This window comes from Danio rerio, chromosome 11, assembly GCF_049306965.1.
Source record: "Danio rerio strain Tuebingen ecotype United States chromosome 11, GRCz12tu, whole genome shotgun sequence".
In the NCBI taxonomy this organism is placed as follows: domain Eukaryota; kingdom Metazoa; phylum Chordata; class Actinopteri; order Cypriniformes; family Danionidae; genus Danio; species Danio rerio.
Genome location: NC_133186.1, coordinates 13,959,051 through 13,971,449, shown reverse-complemented (window position 1 = coordinate 13,971,449; position 12,399 = coordinate 13,959,051). Strand labels below are relative to the sequence as shown.

Here is a 12,399-nt window from a genome sequence, read left to right as displayed (position 1 = left end):
GGTTTTGTTTGTTGTTTTTGTAACTTAGGATGTTTGTTTGGTGCAAGATTGAAAATCATCAGAATAAACACTGTATAACAAAAACCCAATCAAAGCTACATTTTTTGACAAAACACTACCATCTACCCATCCTCAAATACAACAGCCCACAAGACCGCAGCCTTAAGTAAAATATGTGTGCAAGACTGCTTCTGAGGTTAGACACACGGTAGTTCACATCATTAATTCGAACCAAATCTCTTGTGACAATCTTTTCAAGTTTGAACTCAACATATCAAAAATATGTAGCAATCATAATTTAAGTCAGTTAAAACATCCCCATGATCTCAAAGGTTTCTTTACGTTTACTTTTTGCAACCAAACTGAAGCATGATTCACTTAATTAAATTTCATTATGACTTTCTGTTCTGAAATAAACTCTCGTTTAACCCCTAGGTTTGCCTGTGCTGCAGTTGCTCAAGTTTAGTTCAGTCGCAGCAGGCTGTCATGTACTGTTTGTGTTTGGTTCACTAAATGATGCATGTGCAGTGTTAACGGTTGACCGCTTCTCTAATCTGATCTCAGTGTACTGATCTAATAACTGAATATATATATATCGTTTCATTTTGAGGGGTTTAGGGCATGTAAAAAGGGGGTTATTTGCAGATAAGTGCTTAACGTTACTGGAGACGTGAATAGTTTCAAATGATTCAGTTCGATTTGGCGAACTACTTCATGTGGTTCACTTAGAAGATCTGATTAAATAGAATGATTCTTTCGTGATCATGATCACCAATACAGAAATAAAACTTATTATTGGACACAAATGTGTTTAATTAACACTTTTAAGTGTCTGCTAGTAGAGCTGAAGATCTTTGCTCGAAGCCGACTAGACGCGACGGATTATAGCTTAATTTCTATCATTTTAGACGGGGTCGGGTCGGGTCGGGCCGGGCCGGGCCGGGCTTGGGCGGTAAATTACAGACATGTGATGCATTTCAATTAGTGGGAGAAAGTAATCAAATCATTTGTAACAACATTAAAATCCATTCCTGCAAAGGTAAAACAAATAATGATGGAAAAGTCAAAAAGAGCGAATTCTGACTGCAGTCAGGCCAGCCACCTATTTAGAAGGAACGGTCATTCTAGCCGCCAAGGTATTTCGGCGGTCGGTCATACACTGCGTATTCAGTGTTGCCAATGTAGCAACTTTGTCGCTAGATTTAGCGACTTTTCAGACTTCCCTAGCAACAAATTTTCAAAACAGCAACTAGCGACAAATCTAGCGACTGGGTGTTCCTGGAGATTCTTATAGACTTTTATTTGTCCATACTGTACTGTCCCCACTCTTTTCAATGAGCTGCAGGGGATGCCGCTGGCTCTTTCCCTGCATCAGAGCACTGACAGACGGCCCAGTCCTCATACAGCAGTCTCTCCCACCTGCAACCTGACAGCAGATCACCCCTCTACGTACTGACGGCAAATGATTTAGCACCATCAGTATGAAGGTATTTCCACTGTATAGTCAAACCGATCTGCTTCTCCTTACTTATAATATAATTCAATTTGACCGTTTTTTTATTTTCTTGTTACAATAACAGATATTTTAAGTGAGAGTTTCGGAACTTGTCTGAGTTTATTACATCTTAGAGATTAGCCTACTGCATATTCACTACACATCTATAATGATATACTGTATTCAAACAGCAATCGATTTTGTTAAATGTATGCATTTTCTTAACTGTTTGTTCTTAATTGTTTTGTTTCATTTATTTTTACTGTCTGTTTAGAGCAATGTTGTAGCACCTTTTTTGCCCAAGACAAATTTCCTCTCTGGGACAAATAAAGTTTAACCTAACCTAAATTGACATGCATACATAGCGTAGTGCAAATATAAATACCCCTTTATTGACCATAGGCTGTTAAACAAACAGAAATCTTAGAATGTGATGAGGTCAGTAATATGCAAATAGACGTATGACGTAATCTAGCGACTTTTCGGGCAGAGCTTAGCGCCTTTTCATTGAAAATAGTTGGCAACATTGTGCGTATTATGGTAGAGCGCTAAACAGCAATGTATGTACAGCAAGCTGACAGGGAAGATGACGCGGTCACTCGCTACATTAAAACTGCTGTCATAGAAAATGAAATGGATGTTCTTGGCTGATGGAAGATGAACAAAAAATCCTACCCAAAACTTGCTAAATTAGCCAGAGCAGTATGCATCCTGGCCAGTAGCAGCAGCAGTGAAAGGGTGTTTAGTGCTGCTCAGTGTATGCAGGACTGCGCTAAAGCCATTTACAGTGGATTCAATAATGTTCCTCCATAATAACAAGTAGCCTAATCTTGGTGAGTAAAGGGTTTTTAAAATGATAAATAAATATTATAATAAAAATAAATATATTGAAATCATAATGTAGACAGAGTATATAGGATAATGTTAGCATTTTTCTTTTATTGTTCAGCTTCACTGTCGCCTTAAGGCCAGATTGTGAAGAGAAGTGGCGAAACAAATCCCACAGAGCCTTTATCTTAATTTTGTTATTGTCAAATACCCGTCATAATTTATAACTTATTTTAATTTAATTGGTTAAGAAAGACATATTTTTATTGGTGTGTTGGCCAATTTAGTCTAAGTGTATGCACCTATAGGTCTATTTAGAGTTCTGAGATGTTAAGATGTTACAGAGGACTTACTTTATTTCTTTGTTCCAACTTCCAAGCCCTTGTTATGAATAAACAATGTTAAAACGCATATAAACGACTCATTCATGAAAAAGGCAAGAGAGTTGTGTGCATGTGCACATTTAAATAATGTCGGGCGTTAAACAGGTTCGGGCTTTTAAAAAGCTGTCAATCAAAATGTAACGTTACTTGTCGGGCTTGGGCCAAATCCTGTCGAGCTCAGGCCTTGCAGGCCCAACTTTTATGGCCCGATTACAGCTCTATCTGCTAGGGTCATATTTAATGTTGTCACCATGCTGCTGTCATGTCCAGCCATTGTTTTTTTTTTTTGTTTTTTTGTGTGGGAGCAATAGCGAGTATGACGAGAGGAGGACAGGCTTTATCTGGCCAATGACATCAGTATTACAAACTCTGAGGTGCTGTACATTCAAACAACTGGGAGCACGAAAAATATAGATTTACTTCTAAAAGTATGGAGACAAAATAGGGCCATATATACTTGCAACATAAAAAAAGAAACAAGGATTTGAGCAAAAAAAACAAAAAAAAAAAACAAATAAATAAATAAATAAAATATATATTTTTCCCAGTATTACCTTTAAAAAAATCTTTAAAGTCAATTGCAATGCTCATTTGACGATTTAAAAACAAAGGATTCAGATATTTTACTTAATCTCAATTCAATTTTTGACATCGATTCATGGCTGATTTCCTTTTGTCACGATGTGTCCAGCTGATGACATCGCTTCATTGCAGGCAGGTCGGGGCATGCTGTACACGCCCCAGTTCCAGTGATTCCGCCCCCTTGTCAAATCAGGGCCAGAAAAAAAAACAGAAAAGTGAAGTGCAAAAAGAAAACCGGATCGCAAACTCACGGTTGACTAAAAAGCAAATCAAAATGAGCATTGCAATTCACTTAAGAGATTTTGTAAAGGCAATTCTGGAAAAAATATTTAGCAGATATATGTATAATTTTTAAAAATTGCAATTATTACTTTTTTTTGCACTTCTTGATTTTTATTTGCAAAAGTTTCTTTTGTTGCATATGGCCCTAGATTGCCTCCATATAAAAGGCTTACAGTATGTATTAAATATATTTACAAAGACAAAAATGAAGGATGTATTTGCTTTAATTTTAATTGGTTTCAGATAGTTTTATATTTTCACATAATACAGTTTCAGTTAGTTCTAGTTTTTATTTTTAATCCAGTTAATGAGAATGTTTTTTTAATTCTAGTTTTCATTTTTTTCAGTTTTCGTAAACCACAATAACCTTGATTGGTTTCTGTTTTTCATGTTCAAATATTGATTGACACTCTTTGAAATGAACTGAAATTGAAACAACCTAAACTGAGTAAATGACATTGTCTATATCAGCATTTCTCAACTGGATGGTTGCAGAAGTGTTGTGAGTGGCTCCCTGGGTGTTCGTGTGATGCATGACTTTAATTTTGAAAGACGTGTAAAAGAATATGTGCTGAGAAAAAACACTAAAGGCTGTTTCAGTGAGCGTAGGTTGGGAATTGGCCAGGTAAAAATACAAATATATAAGGAATATAAAAGTGTCTGACATGAAAAATAATCCTAGTCATATTCGCTTTATATATAAAAAAGTAGGCTATCACAGACACAACATTTTTGTCATTTGTTATCAAATAAATGGTCTCTCACATAAGGAAAACTGGGGTGCACATAACTGGTGCACATGCGCAATTCAAATAGAAACAGCAGACCAGATACAGAGCAAATTTTATTTTATTTTTTACACATTCCAGAACAGTGTTTCTGCAAAATCAGAAACTTCCCCATGCATCATTGGAAGGATAATTATTACAAAACCTGTGTGTTCTTAGCTGTGTAAAATAATTTGTGCTTTTGTTATATGGAAGTTATGTACTGGTGCCAGTAGACTTCAGATTTATTGCTTCAGCATTAATTTGCATGTGATTCAGTTGGAGTGGAACAGCTTGATAGTAAAACAGCTTGATATAGCCTAGAGGAATAATGTAAAATAAAATTGGTCTCTAATGTATGAAGTTGCAGTTGCACCTGTGACCAGTACCCTGAAAAGGACGGCCGATTTGACCATTGAACCAACATGTTAAACTAGTTTGGGGATCACCAAACTTGCTCCTGCATGACTGGTGTCCTGCAAATTTTTGTTCCAACCCTAATCAAACACACCTGAACTAGCTAATCAAGTTCTTACCAGGTATACTTGAAACACCCAGGCAGGTGTGTTGAGGCAAGTTGGAGATAAACCCTGCAGGGACACCGGCTCTCCATGTTTTTTGGAGATTGGTGACCCCAGATCTAGTGCTTGATATAGTGAAAGATTGTTACATTTAAGGTCTCAATTTGGGATTGCAATCTTTCCTTTACTTTTCAGTCAGTTTTTTTAATGAGTAGAACTTCCCTTTTTGCAAGGCTGAGATTGGGGATTTTGGGCTTAAAAAAATAGTGTTTGGTTGGCTTATGGTGTATTCACTGCTGCACTGGATTTAGATTTGTATTTTTATTATTATGGTTTTTATATTCAGTTTTTATTTTGTTTTGTTTTTGATTAGTTTTTGCAAATTTGTAATGTGCTGATGCCATTTAATTTTTCATATATCAATATGGCTTTATTTTATTTTTTATATTTTAGTATATTTTAGCTGTAATACCTAATAAAAAACCGAACTGTAGGGACTTAATTTTTCCAGACAGCAAATTTGGATGCATACACTCATTAGCCCCTTTCACACAGTGATACAGGTAAATATCCAGAAAATTACCACGACAATTTCACCGGCAAATTAAAAAAGGGCTATTTATACAGGCAAGGACATTCCGGAATTTTTCTAGAAAAGACCATTCACACATTCATTCCAAAATACTGGTATATTCTTACATCATTAACCAGAAACGAGCTATAAAAGGCTGCGCTTGTATTTGTACACCTAGAAGAGGTCTGGCTTTTATTGATGTTACATAATTTGTGTGTGTGCTGGTGCTCACCGGCTACTTCATGTGCACACACGCCAAGCAACTAAAGCAGAGCTTGAAGATAAACAAACAGCGGTTTATCATAAGCATTTTATAATTATTATTTTTTTTTACACAGTTGGCATTAAGAAACATAGTAACATTATCTGACTAACATCTAGAAGATAAATGTGTCTGGAAAAATATTCAGAAGGTTTTTATTTTCATAAACAGCATGGGTGTGAATTTGTCTGAATGTTGATTAGCTGGAGTAGACGTCTCATGTCAGTGAGTTCCAAGCGTGAATTGGCTTTTTCCAGCAATTTTCCTTCTGCGTTCACACAGAGCAGCATTCCGGCAAATTACCTATCATCTTACAACTTCTCTTTCTGGAAAATTGCCAGAACGAATTTACCGGTATTTTCAAAACGGATCTGTTCACACATGAACCCTTTCTGTAAAATTGCTAGTAATTTTCCAGAAAGGTCTGTAAATGATGTGTAAAAGAGGCTATCAGCTAAAGGCCCTAAAACTTGAGTTTTGGACATCACAGGGTCTCAAAACTTACTTTTGTACAAACTGACACACAAAGTGGAATGTGTCATTGTGCATGATTGCAGGGTTTCACATTCAGCTTTGAGTTTCTTTGTCATAAGAGTGCAATAAACCTGCACATGGCAGCTGCACAGGGACACAGGTGTGGACATTGTATGTGGAAACAGATGCAGATGCTAGATTGTCAGCTTACCTGAGGCAGCTGAAAGAGAGAGACGGTCCCATCATCACAGAAGAGACATAAAGAGAAAGAAGATACAAGCATTTTATTCATGAACAAGGGATGTTGACATAATGTTGCATTCTCACTGTCACACCTGACAAAAATGAATGGAATTAAGTGTTTTCATCACTTTATACAAGGTCAATTCCACTGAAAATAATTAGTTGAAAGAATTCATTCAAAATCATGCAACTGAAGCCTCCTGTGAAGCTCATGACGTGCAACTGTTTTTGTCTCATATACAGTGGGTAAAGAAAGAATTTAGACCCCCTTAAATGTTTCGCTCTTTGTTATATTGCAGCCATTTGCTCAAATAATTTAATAAAAAAAATTTCCCTCAATGTACACACAGCAACCCATATTGACAGAAAAACAGAATTGTTGTTCATTGAACATGTTTGCAGATTTAAAAAGAAGAACTGGGGTCCGTTCTTCGTACCTCGCTTAAATGATCTAAGATGATTTGGCAGATCCTGGATCATTTAATCTTGATAACTGATCTCTCGCTAATTTGGTTCTTCAGTTCGCGAATCAGATTAGAATGTCTGGATGAACTGATCTGAGATCGCTGCGTGTGTTGTGAAGGACTGATCTATCGATCCTCGAAATCATGATCAGCAATGCAACGATTGGCTGAAGGCACATCAGCGTAATGACATCATCTGATTAATATTCAATTATCCATGCGAGCAAAATTACATCAAATGAGCAGTAAACGGTTTGTTCAATATGACATGCAATAACCTTCCACATTTGTTGTGAGCTGCAGGCTTTACACTTTCATGTGTCAAGAGTATTCATCATGTATTTCAATGCAAATCAATGTATTTAGTTCTACATTTAGAAAATATTTTCTTTATTATAGTAGCTGTTTTTTTAATCGGATGTTTACAAAAGCATTTTGATATTGGTAAAGGCGTCTGCAACTTTTGTGAAGCATAATCACTGGCATATTAACTGTCAAAACATGTTTATGACTGCATTAATGTATTATTGCTTTTAAAAAAAAGTCACATATTGTGCATTTTTATTATACACAATTTGTACTAAAGCGATCTAAAAAGTTCATATCAATAAGTTTTCTCTTTGCACCACCAGTGGCAATCTTTGTACTTTCATTTCGAGGGTGCAGATTGCATAAGTTTTATAAATAAGTATAACTTTATTTATTTTATTAATAACTATAACTCTATATACATAGTTTAAAAATATTTACCATTTTCCCAAGTGTATATAACTACTACTGTAAGAAAATATCAGAATTTGGAACAAACTTTCTCTATTATCTTTGCTTGAACTAAGACGATCTAATCCTGTTTATATAAATTGAACCTGCTCACGACCAAGTTTGATCTACCAGAACTGTTGCCATGACAACAACTCTCGGATCAGCTTTGAAGAACGAAACAATCTTGGATTGTGTCAAATCGTCAATATCCAAATCCAGCTAACTGAGTAATCCACGTACGAAGAACGAACCCCTGAAATATCACATAATCCTAAGTATTCAGACGCTTTGCTGTGACACCCATATATTTAACTCAGGTGCCGTCTATTTCTTCTGATCATCCTTGAGATGGTTCTACAGCTTCATTTGAGTCCAGCTGTGTTTGATTATACTCATTGGACTTGATTAGGAAAGCCACACACCTGCCTATATAAGACCTTACAGCTCACAATGCATGTCAGAGCAAAAACTGTGAAAAAAACAAAAATCATCAGGCCAAACTGAGCTACTGAGAAGAGACTTGGTGAGAGAGGTAAAGAAGAACCCAAAGATCACTGTGGCTGAGCTCCAGAGATGCAGTCGAGAGATGGGAGAAAGTTGTAAAAAGTCAAGCATTACTACAGCCCTCCACCAGTCAGGGCTTTGTGGCAGAGTGGCCTGACACATAAAAGCCTGGATGTTTGCCATGGAGTTTGCTAAAAAAATAAATAAAAAATAAGGGTCATGGAGTTTGATGAAAAAACAGCTGAAGGACTTCGATTTTAAGAAATAAGATTATCTGGTCTGGTGAGGCCAAGATAGAACTTTTTGGCCTTAATTCAAAGTAGTATGTGTGGAGAAAACTAGGCACTGCTCATCACCTGTCCAATACAGTCCCAACAGAGAAACATCATGCTGGCATGTGGTGGTGGCAGCATCATGCTGTGGCAGAGTTTTTTAGCTGAAGGGGCAGGATGACTGGTTGCAATCGAGGGAAAGATGAACGCAGCCAAGTACAGAGATGTCCTGGATGAAAACGTTCTCCTGAGTGTTTAGGACCTCAGACTGGGCCAAAGGTTTACAATCCAAACAAGACAATGACCCCAAGCACACAGCTAAATTAAGTGCATTCACAACAACTCCATGACTGTTCTTAAATAGCTCAGCCAGAGTCCTGACTTCAGCATCTATGCAAAGATGCTGAAAAAAATGGCTGTCCACCAACGATTACCATCCAACCTGACAGAATTAAAGAGGATCTCCAAAGAAAAATGGCAGAGCATCCCCAAGTCCAGGTGTGAAAAACTTGCTGCATCTTTTCCAAAAAGACTTGTGGCTGTATTAGATCAACAAGCCGCTTCTACTAAATACTAAGCAAAGGGTCTGAATACTTAGGAATAGGGATGCTCCGATCAATTGGCCAGAGATCGGTATCAGCCAATAATCACATTTTATGACTTGATCGGCACTTGTCAATCTACCCCATCTCACGAACTAATCGCAAGTATTTGTTATAAGTTTACAAGCAGAGGAAGACACACATGCTCACCAGTATATTGCACATCAGCAGCGCTAAAACATGTGAGGTAAATGATGCATGAGCAACTGCTGGGCTTCCAACACAGCAGGTAAAATATAAACAGATTTATTTGTAATTTTTAGGTCTATTTGGAACTATATGAAGATAAGTGCCCAACAATGAAAATAAATCACCCTCACGCTATTTGTATACTATCAAGGAGTTCTTTTTCTTATTTTTTGCTGTCACACCATAGGACATGTATAATGTACAGTTCAATAAAGGTTTAACAAAACAAAAGAAAGTGACCCTTTATAATTTGTCAAACAGACTTCAAGCTAAATAAATATATCTATTTTGTCTTCAAAATGGTAAACACTCAAAACTTTTTCACTGCCTATTTGTCAATTATCAACATCTCATTAATAAGTAGGCTGATAATGTATTGATGGTGCTTGCTAATACAAACTTTACTACTAGTGTTATGAATCAGTATGGGACATATTTTTGATGTTCATTTTTTTTAAATTTGTTTTGTAGGATGCAGCTAGGAGGAGTGACATGATTATTGCTGAGAACTTGAGACTGTTGCCTGCAAATCAAAACAGCTCCCTTCAGTTGGTGATCGCTCGCTTGTCCTCCTGATGTTGTTTAAATTTAGTTTTTCCTAGTTTAATCACACATTGATCTATGTTATTCTTTTATAATGTTATCCAACATATGTATGCTTGATAGCCGGCTTTGTCAAATGGGGGCTCATCCAGGAAGTGAGAATTATACCCCTAGACCCTAAAAGCACAAACAATTTCCTAGATATTGGCCAATAACTGCTTTTGAATCAAAATACTTGAACAATTATAAATTCAATTAGGTGGATCTCCAAAATATTAGTACAACTGCTGTATGCTGTAATGACCTGTACCACACAGAATCAGCAGCCACATAAAAAAACAACAAAAAAAAACCCTGCTATTTGGTCTATTTACTTTTACTTTATGATTTTTTCATTATAACAGTGGTCCCTCGCTATAACCCAGTTTACTTTTCATAGTTTCGCAGACTTTTTCTGTGCAATTTGACATGCTTTTTCTACAGCACGTTCTGCGCCTTGATTAGGGCATTATGTACAGTACAGAACGCGTCCAGCTTGCCAAATTTATAGAAATCTTTTAATCGCTAGCAGTGTGACTCTAAAGTGCTGCGCCGTATGTTTGCAAGTTTTCTCCCCATAATGTCGACGTAACATTTTGAACCATCAAAGGCACCCAAACGGTAACACTCAAAAGGCAGAGGAAGATGCGAACTTCTGGACATGCTAAAAGAAGGTATAAGTTACACCGCTGTAGGGCGCCATTATGTCTTGCTGAAATGTCCACCCTGGTTTCATCTTCATCCTCCTGCTAATGTACATGTTGGACTGAAGCAGCTAATATTAATTAAAAATAAGGAAGGGCAGAGGTTTGCTCAATTACTTCCGAGTGATTTTAGCTGCTGTCTGGGCTTTCCACATTTTTCTACAACCCCCTTTCTTCTTGTGTTTAATACTTTTTTGCTGTGCAATTCTATTTTATTACACATAACATTATGGATTTGTCATTATTACACATAATAATTTATTTTTTTTGGTTGTTATCAACATCTGGTGAAAATTTTAAGTCAACAGCATGTTTAGAAAAAAATGTTTTCTGACAAAAATGGTGAAGTGTTGAATATTTATTTCTCCCACAGCATATTATATATTACATTAAATAATTATATAATTTAATAATTTTAAACCTTAAAAAATAAAAGTTGTGTTAAGTTTTATTTCTTATACTTGCAAAATCATTCCGTATAAATCAGCTATTTCTTATTTATCTTCACAAAATTGTGCACAGAAATAGCTAAAAATAAAAAAAATCTGCAGATTCGGTCTGGCCCTAGTAATGACAAATCAACATCAATCATAAGCAGATTTTTCTTTTATCTTTTTTTTTCCATACATTTCCTATGTATCAAACTCTAATCATCAATAATCAACTCTTAATACCATTACTTAAGAGTCTCAACAAAAAATATCAGTGTGGCAAGTTTCACATCCACATACTAAAGATTTAAAAAATATTTCAAAACAGACATTTTGACATGTAAAAGACATTCATTTATGTTTCACAATGATAAATAGCTATTATATAAACAGAATACTGGATTTGTCCTAAAAGCTTTTAGAAGCAGACACCAATATAGAGTCAGTGATCAAAGAGCGAATCTCTCTTTGTCTGACTTATTTATACGCTTCCATTTTACCTCATCACCACTGGTTTCATGTAGGACCCCCAAAAAAACAACAACACTTTATTAATTAATAAGGTTAGCATTATTCAGTGCACAACGTTGATGTTTTGAACTCTGAACACTCAGGTTTGATTAAATAATGAATAGCTCTCAGTCAGTGGCCCGCTTCATTCGCTCTAGAAAGGCACATTTGAACGCAAGAGCTCGTGGGGCGAAAAGCCTGTCATGGCCATTAAGCCACTACAGAAAATTGTATATCAGTGCACAAGACACACAGCATATTCCAATGCTTTTGAGATGTTTTCAATTGATTCTTTTAATAACAATTTTTAAAAAATCATGTATTTCATATTTTAAATATGAAATATTTCAAAATACAAATACATTATTAGTGGAAAGTATCTAGACACATTTTCAGAATTTTACTGCATAAAAACATTGTAAAATACTTATTTAAATTAGTATATTGTTTTATTGTAGTCATGAGAAATTAAATAATGATAAACTTACAAAAATACTGTTATAAAATATAATGATAAAAAATGATGTTTGTCGTTTGTTCAGTTTACTTATTTAAAATGAGCTAAAACACAATTCTTGAGGGTCTAAAGACAAATCTAATTAGTTTACAAGTTTATGTGTAATACAATTAAAAGAGACAGGAAAAAAGTAGGGCTGTGTAGGGCTCAGCCTCAGAGATGAGCAGAGCACACACATCTAATGTCATCTTAATGGGAGCGCTTTGATGGTCAAATACATACAAATTTGTGTCAAAACGCAGTGTTCAGTGATTAATCATTTAAACCCTCATTTAATAGTTAACAAGTTGAGAATCAAACGACATGTGTAAGTGAAACCATAAATCAGAACAGTACTGCTCTTAAAGTGACAGCATGCAATATTCCTGCTGTTTTTATCAAAAATCAAACAACAAAAGGACAAATTTACTTGCTGCTCTTGACTGAAGGACTTTTGTAGCTATAATTAAAG

The 12,399-nt window shown here is 35.7% G+C and overlaps 1 protein-coding gene across 5 annotated transcripts in view; it reads right to left on the bottom strand.

Moving 5' to 3' along the window:
* homer3b (homer scaffold protein 3b) overlaps positions 1 to 12,399 on the bottom strand; it is an 81,930-nt gene that overhangs the window by 35,861 nt on the left and 33,670 nt on the right. The window contains 1 exon segment of one of the 5 annotated variants that reach the window (NM_201113.1): positions 6,380 to 6,388. The exons of the other annotated variants lie outside the window; for them this stretch is intronic. Within the exon segment in view, the coding sequence (NP_957407.1) occupies positions 6,380 to 6,388 (9 nt within the window). 5 annotated transcript variants of the gene reach the window in all.